We start from the raw sequence: 18,527 nt of genomic DNA, 5'->3' as shown, positions 1-18,527 counted from the left end.
AAATTTACCTGGACCATCTCTGACACCTCCCTCCCCTTCCTGGACCTCTCCATCTCCATCAGTGACGACCGACTTGACACTGACATCTTCTACAAACCCACCGACTCCCACGGCTACCTGGATTACACCTCTTCCCACTCTACCTCTTGCAAAAATGCCATCCCGTATTCCCAATTCCTCCGCCTCCGCCGTATTTGCTCCCAGGAGGAGCGGTTCCACCATAGAACACACCAGATGGCCTCCTTCTTTAGAGACCGCAATTTCCCTTCCCACGTGATTAAAGATGCCCTCCAACGCATCTCATCCACATCCCGCACCTCCGCCCTCAGACCCAACCCCTCCAACCGCAACAAGGACAGAACGCCCCTGGTGCTCATCTTCCACCCTACCAACCTTCGCATAAACCAAATCATCCGCCGACATTTCCGCCACCTCCAAACAGACCCCACCACCAGGGATATATTTCCCTCCCCACCCCTCTCCGCCTTCCGCAAAGACCGTTCCCTCCGTGACTACCTGGTCAGGTCCACGCCCCCCTACGACCCACCCTCCCATTCTGGCACTTTCCCCTGCCACCGCAGGAACTGTAAAACCTGCGCCCACACCTCCTCCCTCACCTCTATCCAAGGCCCCAAAGGAGCTTTCCACATCCATCAAAGTTTTACCTGCACATCCACTAATATCATCTATTGTATCCGTTGCTCCCGATGCAGTCTCCTCTACATTGGGGAGACTGGGTGCCTTCTAGCAGAGCGCTTTAGGGAACATCTCCGAGACACCCGCACCAATCAACCAAATCGCCCAGTGGCTCAACATTTCAACTCCCCCTCCCACTCTGCCGAGGATATGGAGGTGCTGGGCCTCCTCCACCGCCGCTCCCTCACCACCAGACGCCTGGAGGAAGAACGCCTCATCTTCCGCCTCGGAACACTTCAACCCCAGGGCATCAATGTGGATTTCAACAGTTTCCTCATTTCCCCTTCCCCCACCTCATCCTAGCTTCTAACCTCCAGCAACTCGATCCCCTGACCTGTCCGGACTTGTCCGACCTGCCCAGCTCCTTTTCCACCTATCCACTCCACCCTCTCCTCCCTGACCTATCACCTTCATCTCCTTCCCCACTGACCTATTGTACTCTATGCCACTCTCTCCCCACCCCCACCCTCCTCTAGCTTATCTCTCCACGCTTCAGGCTCTCTGCCTTTATTCCTGATGAAGGGCTTTTGCCCGAAACGTCGATTTTGCCTGTCCTCGGATGCTGCCTGAATTGCTGTGCTCTTCCAGCACCACTGATCCAATAAGGGATAGTCTAACCATAGTCTCTTGAAATTCAATGGTGCTATCATCACTGAATCCCTTGCTATTAACATGCTGGGATACCATTGACTAGAAACTGAGCTGGACCAGCTGTATAAACAGCTACAAGATCAAGTCAGAGGTTTGGAATTCTGTGGTGAATAACTCATCTCCTGACTCCGCAAAACCTGCCCACTATGTACAAGTCATAAGTCCATTAGACCGTAGATCAATTCACTAAAGCTCCTTTAACAATTTCATGATCCCTACTACTCAGTAGAACAAGGGCAACAGATACATTGAAGCCCTGCTACCTGCAACTTTCCTCAAAGCCACACCACCACTTTAACTTGTCATATATCACTGGAACTCCCAATCCCCCAGCATTATGCATGCACCTACACCCCAAGGACTGCAGTAGTTCAAGAAGGAAGGTTACATTCACCTTCGCAAAGACAATTAGGGTAGGGCAATAAATGCTAAGCCATCCAGCAATACCCACTCCCCAAATTCTGTGAATAACAGAAAACAACTGAACTTTATTACCAAACAAAGTTTTAATTATAGTTCAGGCAAGATGAATTGGCACATAGAAATTAATTTGTGTCGTGGCAGTAATATTGTTCTTTGGTATTGTGCAACTAATTTGCTCTTAAGAATGTGTACATCATCAACTGATCAATAAACTTTAGACATTTATACAAGTTATGAAACTCATTAACTTCTTGTGAACAATCAAACTATCATTATCAATAGGGCATAACGGATGACAGCTATTTTTTCATTACTGATAATAAATGTATATTCTTGGGAATTGCACTTTTCAACAACATATTTTCCTGCAATTGTATCTGTTGATGATCAATCAGTAGACAGAATAAAGCAGCCAATTCTCCCAGATAGTATGAATGAAAGAAAATGTTATAATTTTGCTAATAAATACCACCAGGCTCAGAACTTCAATTTGCCATCAATAAGCGGATGCCAATTAACGACTGTTCACTCCATCATAGTGTCCAAGGTTGGGGCTACTTTGCAGGGGAAGGTGTGAAATTAGCAGCTTCTTTCAAAGCACCATGATGGGTGCATCTAGGACAGCTACTAGCAGTAAAGAATGCTGGGAAATGTGGTGTTGACCAACTGCTGGTGCGCCACTGTCTTATTTTGTGGCAGAGGTACCAGCACCACAAGAAGAACAAAGGAATGGGCCAATGACCTCTTTCTCAGGATATTTAGGTACATCCTTGCAATCTTTCTCTACATCCGGAGAACAAGTGAATGAAAACATTCCTTTTGTATGTTATTTGAATTGGGAAATGCAGGAGGGGAGAGGAATGTTGTCTGGAAAGGACAGGAGGCAGGTGCAACTACTTTTGGACTTAAAGAAGCATTCTAGTTTTTAGTTTAATTAATATTGGTGATCAGGAGATATGAAGAAGTTTCTTAACCGAGCTATTGATAGATCATAGATTTTAAATGGAAGAAATCCATGCATCTACTGTTTTTCAATTACTATTCTAAGGAGGACTCCTGCCTGAATACTACCTAAAAGAATAGACTCTCCCAAATGACTGCTATTTTACATATTCTGTTTATTGACCGCTCCCACTCTGACTCTCACTGCTTTGCTCTGGTTATATGCATTTGTAATTTGCAACTAACTACAATAGGTAACAATCAAAATATACAATTTTTGGTGGTTTTAAACAATAAATGTGATCATCATACAAGAGACAGCAATAAGTAGAATAATTGAAATCAATCTTCAATGAGTGTTACATATTGAATAGATTGTCATGGAAAATTTAGCTGTCTTATAGAAATAACTGCAATAAAAACTACAATAACTACAATAACTACAATAAATAATATAATACTTTAGAGTGTCGTGTTTAAAGTAATTAGAAATAAAGTAGCTCCCTGCTTGTGTACTAAGATTCCTGACTTCATCAGTCTTTGTTATGCCATTTCTTAATCCACTATTCCGTGTGGAATTTGGATTGAAGGGATTTAATGATAAGTGATATGCTTGGCAAAGAGTAACTATAAACCTTTTGGGACATTTAAAAGCTTCTTTGACATAAAGCAGGAACAGCTGCGACACTCTACTCAGGTTCAGAATGTCTACATGGATTCTACTTTTAACAACTGGAGCCGTGCCACTGGGTCCAAAGAAGCAGATAACCTTCCTACGAATGCAACCTCTAACCCACAAATACTTGCAAAATAGATAAAATAATTTGCCAAACGTGTCAGGAGTCCATTGATCTATTCTTGCCAAAATTTTTTTTCGGTTTTAGTGTAATGCACGTTATTATTGTAGCTGTGCTATTAGTTCAGTGAAGCCTCATTAACATGCACTTGAGTTAGAAGTGAAAATTTTTCACATCGAGGATAGTGGATGCTGGAACGCACTGCCAGCGGAGGCAGTGGAAGCAGGCACGTTTGCAACATTTAAGGCATATCTTGATTGACACATGAATGGCAGGTGAACTGAGGGATAGAAACTATGCATGGGATAAAGTAGCAGGTCTATAAGGATTAGAAATTAGAATAGGTTCGGTGGGTCGAAAAGCCTGCTTCTGTGCTGTAATGGTATTGCAAAATCATGTGGAGTAACATAAAGGCAAATTCAGTGATGCTGTGTTGTTGAGAGTGGAATGGATGCAGAATTATCCCCATAACACTAAGCAGTGTGTGACACTCTCATTTCCATCAAGCAAAGAATGATTAAATATTACTCACCCAATATTGTTATTTTCTGATTATTTAAGTAACTTTTGCCTGTCTGGATTGTTGGGGCAGGCAAATTAATGAATGTAGCTTGTGCATTTCCTCACAGAGCACTGAATGGTGTCAGGAATGAAGGAGAAATTGACCTTTCTGTTTGATTTTACTCTTTCCACTCATTAAAATTTTGTAGTCACTATTTAGTACCTCTTTGCTTCTCACAGCTAGGAAACGGAACTGAGCAAACTTGCAAGGCTATTCAACCAATTGTTCTCAGCACGAAGTATTATGTACTTGTGCTGCACTGTTCATTATTCAGTCAAGTATTTCCAAAATATGCATGTCACATTCTAATTAACTCTTAATGCATGCATTTTTTTGCCATCTAGCTAGATGCAGGACAGTAGATATAGATCTTAGCTGATGATGAGTAGTCACTCCTATTAATGGTGATGAAACAGGTACAAATTCAGATTTTCTATAATTCCCATCAGTAAGCACAGGAACTGAAACAAGGCATGAAATAACAATAGATATGCTCTCAGCTTCACAACAATTGTGCATTATTCTGTCATAAACACCCTGCTCCCACCCTACCTCAGATCACTGGCAGCTGACAGAAAATGGACAAGTCTAAATGTACCTGCAGCTACAGAAATGCTGCCGTCTACGTCAGGACTGTCACAGGTGATGATGGCGGTGGTAGCTGTGTCCCAGTGGTATTACTCACAACTCTGTGTCTGATTCAAATCCTTGGAGTGAGACTTCAGCACAACATCTAGTGTTGCAATCTGACACATTACAAAGCAAAATACATTGCTGTACTATTAGAAGCACTGCCTTCAACTGAGATGCTGAAGTAAAACTGTTTCTGCTCTCTCAGCCAGAATAATAGGTCCCACAGCACTATTTATAAAAGGGAAGTCCTGCTAACCGATATCTGTCCTTCACCACCTAAAAACATTTGATCATCATCACATTGCTGATTGTGGAACAGGCTTTTGGCTCTTTTGCAATAGTGACTGTACTTCAACAGTATTTAATTGCCTACAAAGCTCTTGAGATTGTGAAAAGTGCAATAAAAATTCAAGTTCTTTCTTTAAGAATTACTTAGTTATCTTTTGACTTATTCAGTTCAGCAGAGTGAAAATAATGCTAAAAACCTAATGTAGGTTAAACCACCAACTGTTGTCTCTGACTCTAATAAGACAGCATGTCTATAGTCTGGAAGGATTGTGATGACTTTATATTAACCTCTATTGAAGTGAAATATCAATTATATTTTTTGTGTCTGTCTGTCTTTTCTCCCATCCTCATTCCTGAGGGTTGAACCATGGACTCTTATTGGTTTGGTCTGTGCTTATGGATAAAATATTGTGGTAAATGGCTGACCAGGAGACTCTCCCATTTACCATGAGCAATTTGGAAGGACAATCAATCTGTTTGACCACATGACAAACTCATCTTCTAGGCCAACAAGTTGTAGAATTTGAATCAAACATGGAAATTCTGGCCAGAGGTAGGGAAATTGCCATTAAGCCATTTGACCTAGATTTGTCTATAAATTCACAATACAGAAAATGTCAATATCTAAGTTATATCAATATCAGATTACTTATATGATTGAAAAAAGAATACAGGTCGTTCTGCTATAATGCATGTTTCTGCTATAAGTGTATGGTCTGCTTTTGCAGCCGTTGTATTTATATTGCAAATCCAGCTGAGTTTCTGGTCAATGTTAGCCTCCAGGATGTTGATAGTGCAGGAGTTCAGTGATGGCAATGTGGATGGATGTCAAAGGCCGGTGGTTTGGTTGTCTGGTCACTGCCTGGCATTTGTGTGCTGTGAATGTTACTTGCCAGTTTTCTGCCCAAGCCTGGATACTGCCTAGCTCTTGTTGCATTTGAACATGGATAGTACTTGAGAAGTTGCAAATGTTGCTGAACATTGTGCAATCATTGGTGAACACTTGGCACTATATCACTGTTCCTTCACTGTCATTGGATCAAAATTCTGGAACTATTTCCCTAACAGCACTGTAGGTGTTTCTTCACACCATAAATGGAGGAGGTAAACAAGGTGGCTCCCTAATACATTTTTAATGGCAATAAATACTAGCCTTGTCAATGACGCCAATACCCCATTGACAAATAAGAAACAATCCTTGACGTTCTTAGGAGAGTCGCAGAGTTATAGAGTCATACAGCATGGAAACAGACCCTTTGGTCCAACCAGTCTATGTCGAACATAATCCCAAACTAAACTAGTCCCATCTGCCTGTGCTTGGCCCGAATCCCTCCAAACATTTCTTCTTCATGTATGTAGCCAAATGTCTTTTAAACTTTGTAACTGTACTCTCTTCCATTGCTTCCTCTGAAGGTTCATTCCACACACAAAACACTCTTTATAAAAACATTCATCTTATGTCTTTTTTAACCATTCTCCTCTCACGTTAAAAATATGCCCCCTAATGTTGAAATACCCCACTCCAGAGATAAGACACCTGCTATTCATTCTATCCATGCCCCTCATGATCTTATAAGCCTCTATAAGGTCACCTCTCCACCTCTAACACTGCAGTCAAAGAAGTCCTAGCCTACCCAGCCTCTTCTTACAATTCAAACCCTCCATTCCCAGCAACATCTTGGTAAATCTCTTCTGAACTCTCTCCAGCTTAACTGTATCTTACCTAACAACAGGGAGACCAGAACTGGACATAGTAGTCCAGAACAGGACTCACCAGAGTCTTGGACAACCTCAAAGTCCCGACTCCTATACTGAAAGGTCTGAGCAATAAGGTTTCGCGTGAAAGTTCCTGCATCTTCCATCTGAATTAACTCCACAGAGGCCAGTATCCCGTCACCAAGACACCCTTTATTTACACTTAGAAAGTCCTTAACACTGGTTCAGTTTCCTCAGAGCCAGCTCTCAGAGTGTCAGAATGCCTGACACTCCTCATTTTACTTTTGAGCCAGATGAACAGCCCCAATGACCTGGCTGACCCCATTACAATCAGTACACCGTCTCATCAGAAATATGCATGCCTTGCAAAAGGAGCATGTGCATTCAGAATTTGTCCCTTTTTCCTGATCTATTGTACGCAAAATTTAAAAGTTGCAACAGATACAAAGATGACCTAAAACTTTGGGAGGCTTAATCCTTCAGAATCATCAATCATGGAACATGCATTGATCTGCTCACACCCAACATGTGCGGTCCAGTTACATGAATTACATGACTCTAAATGTTTGTCACAACCATTTCATATCTGGATTCGTTCTGTTCTTAAATGATTTTGGAAACTGAACATCACAACATTCTGTTGTAATTTAATATATTCTGCCTGCACAACAGCAAAACCATTCCAACGTCTCATGAGCAAAATTCCAGATTTGGTAGATGGTACTGAATAAAAGCTTGCATGTGACTAGGACAATTGATCACCTTCAGTTCAACGAGGTAAAAAGTTAATTGTGATCAGATGTTTGACCTCCTTGGAAGAGACACTGACCCTTTATTTAAATGTCACTCCAGCCTGGAGCATTTTTAACTTCTTGCCTTGTCAGCGATAATATTTAATTTTGAGAAACATTAGAGATTTCACAAGTTATGAAAGATTTGAAGCATGGTATCAACTCGTCGACAAAGTCTGAAGTCTTTATTTCAATGTTGCTATTAGTTAGAAGCATAAAGGCCCACATACTGTGATGGTCTTTGCAGCAGCACTGACTGGAGTTAGGGGTTTAGGACCATGTGGGATTCCTGTGGGAGCAGACTCCTTGCTTTTGGAACCCTCCAAAAAAGCCACTTACAGTAGGAAATGTTGGAGAGTTCCAGCACAAATAAAATTAATAGTGACCCAGGAAAGGTCAGAGGATTAAAACCCCAATTCACCACTGACCATTGTCGAGAATGTGTTGCTGGAAAAGCACAGCAGGTCAGGCAGCATCCGAGGAGCAGGAGAATCAACGTTTCAGGCCGGAGCCCTTCATCAGAATCTGATGAAGGGCTTCGGCCTGAAACATCGATTTTCCCGCTCCTAGGATGCTGCCTGTCCTGCTGTGCTTTTCCAGTAACACACTCTCGACTCTGATCTCCAGCATCTGCAGACCTCACTTTCTCCTAACTGACCAATGTCTCCACCTCTTCCCCATCCCACAAGCTTAGAAGAATGAGAGCTGATTGTACTGAAACATATAAGATTCTGAAGGGATTCACCAAGATGGACATGAAGAGGATGTTTCCTCTTAGGGGGAGTCCACAACCGGAGGAAACAATTTAAAATAAAGGTTCTTCCTTTAAGACTAAGATGAGTGATAATTGTTTAGGGTTTACTTTATATGTTAATCCACAAAACACTTATAACAGATAGGAGAAAGTGAAGACTGCAGATGCTGGAAATCAGAGTCGAGAGTGTGGTTCTGGAAAAGCACAGCAGGCCAGGCAGCTTCTGAGGAGCAAGGGAATCGACGTTTTGGGCAAAAGCCCTTCATCAGGAATGAGGCTTGTGAGCCGAAGGGGTGGAGAACATAATGGGAGGGGTGTGGGGGGGGGTAGGGCTGGGGGGAAGGTAGCTGAGAGTGCGATAGGTAGATAGAGGTGGAGATAATGGTGATAGGTCAGATGGGAGGGTGGAACGGATAGGTGGGAAGGAAGATGGACAGGTAGGACAGGTCATGAGAGTGGTGCCGAGTTGGAAGGTTGGAACTGGGATAAGGCGAGGGGAAGGGAAATGAGGAAACTGGTGAATTTCTCTTTGATGCCGCGTGGTTGGAGGGTCCCAAGGCAGAAGATGAGGTGTTCTTCCTCCAGGCGTAGGGTGGTTAGGGTTTGGCGATGGAGGAGGCTCAGTACCTGCGTGTCCTTGGCGGAGTAGGAGGGGAAGTCGAAGTGTTTGGCCACAGGGCTGTGGGGTTGGTTGGTGCGGGTGTCTTGGAGATGTTAGGTTAGATAGTTAGATTCCTTACAGCGTGGAAACAGGCCATCTGGCCCAACCAGTCCACACCGACCCTCCGAAGAGTAACCCACCCAGACCCATTCCAAGTAGGCGCCCTGTCTCCCCAATGTAGATGAGACTGCATCGGGAGCAACGGAAGCAATGGATACAGTAAATGATATGTGTGGAAGTGCAGGCGAAACTCTGATGGATGTGGAAGGCTCCTTTGGAACCTTCGACGGAGGTGAGGTGGGGTGGGGTGTGAGCACAGGTTTTGAAATTTGTGCAGTGGTAGGGGAAGGTGCCAGCAGAGAAGGGTGGGTTGGTGGGTGCATGGTCCTGACAAGAGAGTCACGGAGGGAATGGTCATTACAGAAAGTAGATGGGGTGGGGAGGGAAATATATCTCTGGTGGTGGGGTCCCACCACCAGAGATATATTTCCCTCCCCACCCCTAACTGTGTTCCGTAAAGACCATTCCCTCCATGACTCTCTTGTCAGATCCACCCCTCTCCCATTTATCTCTCCACCCCTTCGGCTCACAAGCCTCATTGCTGATGAAGGGCTCTTGCCCGAAACTATGATTCTCCTGCTCCTCGGATGCTGCCTGACCTGCTGTGCTTTTCCAGCACCATACTCCCGATTTATCACAGATTGTGTTTTTGTGAATTATATATCTGAAGTTTATTTTCAACACTAACCATGTACAAGTTGTAATATTGCAATATATATTCTGGATTCTATGATAAATTACACAAATAACTGACTGGTTACACTGAATCCATAACACAGAGAGTGACTGAAGGTGAGGTATGCACCTTCATACTAGAACATCGTGTGCCATGATGTCAAGTAACTGCCTGAAATCTACAGGCCTCTATGGCCTGGAATCCATGCCACAATATAACAAGAATGAAAATTGTTTCTTCCCAGACATTCATCATTTGTGGAACTTTGTTCCTTAATTTATTAATTTTTTAATCTATTAATTAATTTAACTCGATTTACATAGTCATGTTTAATCAAGAAGGAGTCAAGGATTATGGCAGAGAGAAAGGAAAGTGAAGGTGAAATCAGATCAACCTTGATCTTACTGAATGGAGTAGCAGATTCAAGCAGCTGAATGGGGTACTCTTGCCTCTGATCCTTGTGTTGTTGTGTGTTACAGTGCTCCTCCATCTCTCTCTCTCTCTGCTGATCCAGTTAAAACATATATCCTTAACTGATGACCATTCTAGCATATAACTGTTAAAGAGACAAATAGACATTTGCATCAACACACAGCGAGGCAAATGGGAAGTATTCCATCACACTGCTGTGACTTGTAGGTGGCTAACAGACTTCAGGGAGACAAGAGGGGAGTGATCACTGCAGAAGTTGATATTGACTGCAGATTAACTATTGGCTGGCAGATCATGCATCGTGAGGCTATTTGATTTGAAGCTGAGCTGGAGCAGATTGCCCTTGGTTTAATGTTCCATATGAATTAGATTAGCCTTTTAGAATCACATGCCCTATCTTAGTTTGTATTCCAGGCAAATTGAATTCTTTCCACAGATTCCAATTTTGTTAACAGAATTTTCCAAGCTCCTGAAGTCCAAATAAAGATCTTTGACTACAGTGAGCAACAAGAACCGCCTACTCAAGGCCACCTTGCATTGTGCCAAAAGAAGTAGGTCACCCAGATGTAGCAAGAATGCACTGAGCATGCCACATCCATAATATCGAATGTGCTACTTTTGACTCTAAATGACCAAATTTGGACTAGCCACATGCTAAAGTCAGCATGAAGCATTTAAAGGTACAATTAAACTTTGCTCACTGATTAGCCTGTGCAAAGTTTTTCCGCACTATGTCTGTTGCAGCAATTTCAACAACCACTTTTCCTTCTAACTTGGGGGATGGCCGTAATAGCAAAACATTCCTGATTATTAGCTGATAATGAATAGTTAGAAAGGGCTATATTGCTGTTTCTGCTGTTGGGATGAGGCAGTAAACATTGCAGATAGACATAAAGGAAAATATGAAATGCCACAAGTGAAATGGATTAAACACCTAGAATACCTCTTAGAAGCTACAGTAGAGAAAGATGAAGAGTGGGAGAGAAACAATGCAAGTGAAGGAGGGGAAATGAGAAATTTGAACATTGAGCAAAGATTGATTTACATAATTATTGCAATGCAGAAGGAAGGAATCCCAAATGAGCAACTCACTGAATGACATTCATCCACCTTCTGCCTGTAACTCTGCACATTATTCCTTTGGAGATAACGGATTCACTTTTGAATATTTTGCTTTATGGCGATGAATCAGAACCCTACATCACCTATGCATATTTCAAACTTTCAATTGTACATGTGGTTTTTTTTAACAGAAGTATTAATACAGTAAAACAAAAGATGAATGAGAGTGTAAGTCCAATGGATGTTTGCAGAGGAACACTGGACTGTCACATCTGAGGAATCAAGGAAACTTCAAATGGAGAAATGCACTACAAATTGAACTTTAATCTCCCATGAGTATCTCAGAATGTGAAGTTTTTTTTATCCATTCATTGAACGTGAATGTCACTAACTCGGCCAGCAGTTATTGCCTATCCCTAACTTTCTAGAGGGCAGTTAAGAATCAACCACTTTATTGTATTTCTGGAGTTACATGTGGGGTGGACTAGGTAAGGATGAAGATTTTCTTCTTGAAAAGACACACTACTGAACCGGATGTGTTTTTACAACAAATGGCAGTTAGGCTCTCTTTTTTTATAATGTTGAAGATTCATATTTAATCCAAATTTCACAGTGGCACAGATCTGCCACAGTAATACTTGAACCTGTGTCCAGTGAGGACTAATCTTGAGTTCTGGAAACCAGCCCGTGAAGGTGAAACAGGACAGAAAAAAAGCTAACTGCAAAGTCAAGAATCTCAAAATTAACTGGTCAAAAATATCAACTTTCCATGAGGCACTCTTCATGAACAACCCAGAGACAAATCCCCACATATTTGTTTTCTTTTAACCTATTTTGGACCTACTTTACTTTTCCGACCTGTATGCTTGTGCATTGTGTTATTGTTTTTTTTAAGTTTAGTAACAAATAAGCATATTATTTTGTTAACTTGCGAAAGCTTGGTTAAATTCACTCCTTTTAAAACCCAAGTTCACCTGGGTCTGGGAAAAAGGCATCCATCAGAAGGGGAATCCTTTTTAAATTAACCTTGTTGCAAAAAGTTGAGGAGGCTAAAAAATAAAAGAGGGAAACAAATTCATCCTTCATCACCTGAGAATTTATCAATTTGGGGTATCCTCCTAGAATCCTAAAGAATTGTGGAAACTATTGGTTGTAGCATTTGATTGAACCTGACTTTGCCACACTCTGAGGTACTGTATTCCAGACCTCAACTAATTGGCACAGAGATTTTTATTTCTTCTCTCATCTTGCTTATTAATTCATAGACACAAAGGGGTGGAAATGACTATTAATATTTTAGAGTCTGGGGACATGTATATTGTTTTCTGTATTTCAGGAGAAGGCCATTCACCTTTTCATACCCTTTCGAAGAATTTGTCTTAGGAAATTCCCAAAGGTTTTCACTGCACCCAGTGTGTACGACAGAGCACAAGTTGTGAAATTCCAAAGCAGTACTATGGTATTGCAATCTAGCAAGACTTGGAGAATGTTCTTGGTTTGCTGTATTCTCCAAAAACTTACCAATAAATAAGGAACATGGTGGAGCAGTGACAAGGTATCGACAGAGGAACAGCTGGAGGATAAATCTATGGAGGCTCAACAAGGAAAGGATGCAACATCACAGACCCTTCCACTGCTAGCTGTGATGTACAGCAGACCGTAAATCATCTTACATTTCCATGATCTCACCAAGTATCCTTCCCTTTTCCCTCTAGCCATCATCCACCGTGTCATCTGCATGAATCTCCATTGTTCACAAGGTCAGCCAAATAATCTCCTCTGCACATTTTATATTTACACTTGCATTGAGACTCAGCATTGAAATATGATGATTTCATTCCAAAAGATCGTGTGCAGGGAGGGCTTGTTCCTTCCTGCTCTCCAGTTCTTGTGAAATATTTGAAATGGTTGGGGGAAGTGCAACAATTACTATAGATATGCTAGCATTCGAAGATAAATCAACATTGTCCACTTCATACTTTGATCAGTCCCTACTAGAACCCTCTATGTCCAGGATGCTCATCTTAAAATGCAATTACATCAATGAAAGCTTGTATCAATTTGTCCCCTATTTTGATTGGGCTCAGAAACTGTCCTGCCTAATTTAAAAGTGAAAATGTGGATAGCACTGGTAAAACCAACATTTATTGCCCATCTCTAATGGCCTTTAAACTAAATGGCTGGATATTCCATTTTTAAAGATGGCTACAATCAATCTGATTGATGTGAATTTGGAGTCACATATTCTCCTGACCAGGTAGGGATGGCAGATTTCCTTCTTAGTGAACTCAGTGGTCTTGTATTATAATTGATCCTAATATCATAATCACCAGGACTGGTACTAATTTCACATTCCAAAAGTATTTATTAATTTTAATTTCACCAACTATTATTGTGGGATTTGACCCCATGTCCCAAGAGCACTAGCCTGAGGGAACTGCCTCCTAGGTCAATGATACCAATACGCCACAGTTTCCTCCATAAACATCAGGTCTTCAGAACAATCTGATTATTCGTGAAATAAATTGATAATTGCCTAATAGTCTTTTCTGTGAAGTCATGGGCTCCACTTTCTTTCTACGCAGCAATATTTCCTTGGTATCTTACTTAAAGATTGTTTCCACTTTTGGTGTGGGGGTTGGGGAAGGCTGTGAACTGGCAGAGAAAGGATTTATCTTATAGTTAAAATCTGGAATTTGCTGCTTGCCAAAATGGGAGAGATGGAATCAGTATTAAGTTTAAAAGGTACATATCTGAAAATATTGCTCAGATATGGGGAAAAAACAGGGGATTGGACCCAACTGATTATCTTATGAGGAGTAGTCAGACAGATTGGACGTACATCCCTGAGAGTTTAGAAGCATGAGAGGTGATCTTGTTGAAACACATAGGATCCTGAGAGAGGCTGACCAGTTGAAACTGGAAGGATTCATCCTAATGTGGGACAAACTAGAACAAAGGAATATAGTTTTAAAATAAGGTGTCTCCTGTTTAAGATGGAAATGACAAGTTTTTTCTTTCCAAAAGGATTTGAGAGCCTTTGGAAGAGTCTGCTGAAGGATCAGTTAATTTTTTTTCAGGCAAAAGTGTGTCATTGACTAGCAAGAGAATTAAATATGGGGCAGGTTGGAATGTGAGCTTGGAGGCGCCATAATCTTATTAAATGGCAGAGCAGCCTCAAACGTCTTCTCTTGCTCCTAATTCTTAAATTTGTAAAAGTCAGCATAGCACAATGGACTGACTGGCTGCTTATATTATACCAAGATGTGGAGGTGCCAGCGTTGGACTGGGGTGGACAGAGTTAAAAATTACACAACATCAGGCTCTAGTCCAACAGGTTTATTGGGAAGTACTAGCTTTCGGAGCACTGCTTGTTCATCAGGTAACTGTGGATCAGGATCATAAGACACAGAATTTATAGCAAAAGATCACAGTGTCATGCATACAAGTAATAAAATATATTGAACAAACCTAGATTGCTGTTAAGTCTTTCATGTTTTAGAATGGTTTCAGGTATCAGTTAATTAATACGTAAATCCCAGAACTTCTTTCAAATCACATTCTTGACATAACTTAAGGTTTTATGAAAAAAGGTGACATCTCAGCTCAGACAATGCATTAAAAGTGTGAGGTTAGAGTCCTAATTTGAAAACAGAACCAGTCTGACTCAAGATTGGGATAGAGATAAACTCTAACCTATCCCACAGCTACCTGATGAGGGAGCAGCACTCCAAAAGCTAGTACTTCCAAATAAACCTGTTGGATTATAACCTGGTGTTGTGTATTATTCCAAGCTTCTTCCAGCAATACTGTCAAACATACGTCCTCAGGGAAAGAAAACTCTTCTGTAACTGGCAGGCAAAAAATAAACAGAAACATATCAAAGTTAAACCAGCATAGAAAGATAAAAAGCCCCGAAAGCACACATCTACCAAGTCAGTTATTTAAACCGCTGCAAACGTTGTACCTTGTGCGCATCTTGATCTGTGTGCCTGTGCCTGAAGCGCACCCACCATATACAAAAGAACATTGATTATTCCAACAAGACGGGCAGGGAGTATTTGCTTCGGCTTATTGATCATTCAGATAACCGGAAACAATTTATGAGTGTCGGTTATCTGAACATATCTCGGTTATCCGGCAATGCACACCAGAATGCCATTTAACTGATAACTGATTGCTGAGTTGCCTCATGCCGTTTTTACGGAACCTTGAGATCTTGTTTGAATAATCTGAAATTTGGAGAATTGATGTTTGGATAATCGAGGTTCGACTGTATAAATCATCTTGAATTGAATTGAAGTGAATTTATTTTCACGTGTACCGAGGCACAGTGAAAAGCTTTCCCCAGAAGGCCTGGTAGATTCGCCTGCATGAAAAGAACACGTTTATGACATGGTCTATATCATTTATTAATGAATGCAGGGAGGGAGAAAAATTGGCCTCTGTATCTGGAATGAGGTTTCTTTACAGTCAAGTTGTACCTTGGAATTTGATCTTAATAGTGCAGCTCAGGAAACCTATCATCTATCTATTCATGAATAAAAAAATTCAATTCCTACTGCCTTAGATTAAATATCCCAGGCATTCTGTGAGATTGGAAACTCAAGATTTTTCTGGTAGATAAAACCTTCAAAAAATAGTCTCTACATCCAATAATTTCATGAGGGAGCACATAAAGTGCTAACTTTAGTCAGTTCACTGATTAGGTTAAGAACCTTGATCCCAGTTTAATCATTAATCAACTTTGTTTTGAATTTCTAAGTGATTCTACTTCGCAGAGGTCACCAGGCATAATTTTGTACTTTTGAAGCCACATTCATTTTCAGTTAATTGGTTAAAAGGTTTATTGATTTCAGTTTATTCTGAGTGCTACCACTAGCCTAATTTTCCTTAAATGACAAAATTGTATCTTGATATCCCTCTAATTTTATTTGCTCATTGATTAATCAGTTCGTGAAACAGCTTTTTGTCTAGCTTTAAAGCTGCCTCAACGTTCTGAGAGAATTTTAGTTTCTAATCAACCTGTTCAGTGATGTTATTACACACCTCTGGAGCAGATGTGACTTGAATTTAGTCCTCCTGGTCCAGAGGTATAGACACTACCACCACACCGTAAGAGCCCTTCCCTTCCTTCTGTGCACTGAAGGTTTAAGATGTACTTGACCTACGAATTAATTATCTCAAACATAAATGAATGTCTCTTATTTTTTATCTTAATGTCCAGAACCACCAAATGGTGCACTGTGTAGGATAATTTCCAACATTTTTATTTTGCAGTACTTTTTTGTTTCTCTTTATTTGGACATCATTGGCAAGGCCAGCATTCATTGCCCATCCCTTGCTGGGCCATTTTAGAAGGAAGGTAGTTAAGATCAACCATATTGCAGTGGATCAGAAATCACACATAGGCCAGACCAGGTAAAGACAATAGATTTCCTTCCCAAAAGGACATAATTGAAGCAGATGGGTTATTATGATTAGAAAGGGCTGGAAATGTGTTGCTGGAAAAGTGCAGCAGGTCAGGCAGCATCCAGGGAACAGGAGAATCGACGTTTCGGGCATAAGCCCTTCTTCAGGAAGAATGGTAACTCACACAGTCATTATCACTGAGTTGAGCTTCATATTCCAAATTTATTAACTGAATTTAAGTTTCACCAACTGCCATGATGGGATAGGAACCCATGTCATCAGCTCAGGCCTTCTGGATTATTAATCCACTATGTTACTACTGTGCAACCATCTTCAGCCACAATGGAGTTGACTATCTTTCCATTACAGGGCATACCTGATTTTCATTCTGTTGATTCTATTGGAATGAAAATTTTAGGGCTCTTTTGTTCCAGTAGTAGGGTCCCTACCTGTGAGCCAGGATTCAAGTCCCACTTGCTCCATGGGAAAAAAAACCTGGAATGAAATTTTTGAGTGTTCTTGTGCTGCAGTGATTGCATTCCTATTTCTACACCAAGAGACCCAAGTCCAAGTCCCACCTTGCCTTGAGATGTTTAGTGACAACTCTGAGCATGATAATAAATACCTTCAAACTTTAAAGTTGTGGCTAGAAGTGTGAGGAATTAGGGTAGGTGGAATGAAGGTTTTGTGTGTTTGTGTGGCACAGTAGTAGTGCCCCTATCTTTAGAATTGGTGATCCCTGCTCCAGAGGTGTGTCATAACATCCCCAAACAAGTGAACAAAGAAACTACTTTGAGTGGAAATTGGAGGCTTTTGTGGTGCATTGGTAGTGCCCCTACCTCTGAACTCAGAAGCCTGGATTCAAATCCCACTCAACTCAGTGGTGTATAATAACGTATCTAAAAGAAGTTGATTTGGAAGCACCTGGAATAAAAATCGGCCAGTTTCTGCCTTTGCAAAAATCCATTTATCTGGTAATAGTTTTGTTCAATTATTTGGACCCAAACATCCCATGGGCGGCACGGTGGTACAGTGGTTAGCACTGCTGCCCTACAGCACCAGAGACCCTGTTCAATTCCCGCCTCAAGTCTGTGTGGGGAGTTTGCACATTCTCCCTGTGTCTACATGGGTTTCCTCCAGGTTCTCCGGTTTCCTCCCATAGTCCAAAAAATGTGCAGGTCAGGTGAATTGGCGACGCTAAATTCCCCATAGTGTTAAGTGAAGGGGTAAATGCAGGGGAACGGGTCTGGATGGGTTGCTTTTTGGAGGGTTGGTGTAGACTTATTGGGCCGAAGGGCCTCTTTCCAACTGTGACTAATCTAAGATCTAAGACATCCCAGATAGAGTAGTAGAAGAGTTAAATCAAAATTATGCTTCTTTGGTAGCAATATTTTAAATTTTGGACCAATTAGTCAGGAACAGTCCTATAAAAGAATTTCAAATTTCTCACTAAGGTGAAACTGGTTGCAGAATGGACTAGAACCAGAGAGCACAGATTTCAGGTAAATGCTTAACTAAGGAGAGTTGACCTGAAGAAACATGTTAATCAGAGGGTGAGTATTATCTGGAATGCACTGCCTTAAACGCTGGTGGGAGCAGAATCAATAGTCACTGGGAAAAGAAAATTGGATAAATATTTGAAGGGTAAATAAGGCGATAGGGAAAAGGTTGTGTGGAATTAGTTGGACTGCTCTGCCAAAACAAATGCTGGTAAATGCACAGTGGCCTGAATGGTTTTGTTCCATCCTGTAACTTGCAATGATTCTATGACAAATATAACAATATATATGTTAAGGCAGAAATGCATTTACAATTTCCTTGCAACATGACCTCCCCATTTGCTCAGCTAGAAAGGGCCCATCTTGCCCCACGAGTAATTGTCAAACCCATTTTTGGCATTTGAAAGAATAGAAAAGGCTTATCTGAAAAGCTTTAATTATTCCTAATTGTAATTATTTATTTGTAACTAAT

At 41.2% G+C, this 18,527-nt stretch overlaps 1 protein-coding gene across 6 annotated transcripts in view; it reads right to left on the bottom strand.

Moving 5' to 3' along the window:
* Positions 1-18,527, bottom strand: part of LOC122546673 (four and a half LIM domains protein 2-like) — a 73,847-nt gene that overhangs the window by 54,290 nt on the left and 1,030 nt on the right. Inside the window, exon 2 of one of the 6 annotated variants that reach the window (XM_087981491.1) lies at positions 14,856-14,995. The exons of 2 other annotated variants lie outside the window; for them this stretch is intronic. Coding sequence is in view for 1 of the 4 variants with exons in the window: in XM_087981489.1 (XP_087837615.1) it covers positions 10,056-10,140 (85 nt within the window). In the remaining 3 variants the exon portion in view is untranslated. Of the gene's footprint in view, positions 1-4,669; positions 4,727-10,055; positions 10,170-14,855; positions 14,996-18,527 lie in introns of those variants that run through there. 3 more of the 6 variants (XM_087981492.1, XM_087981489.1, XM_043685350.2) reach the window with 3 other exon arrangements.

Source organism: Chiloscyllium plagiosum, unplaced genomic scaffold (genome assembly GCF_037043375.1).
Source record: "Chiloscyllium plagiosum isolate Xiang-an unplaced genomic scaffold, Cpla_swu_hap1 HiC_scaffold_3, whole genome shotgun sequence".
Taxonomy (NCBI): domain Eukaryota; kingdom Metazoa; phylum Chordata; class Chondrichthyes; order Orectolobiformes; family Hemiscylliidae; genus Chiloscyllium; species Chiloscyllium plagiosum.
The sequence above is the reverse complement of the archived record's forward strand: the minus strand, read 5'-3'. Positions and strand labels throughout refer to the sequence as shown.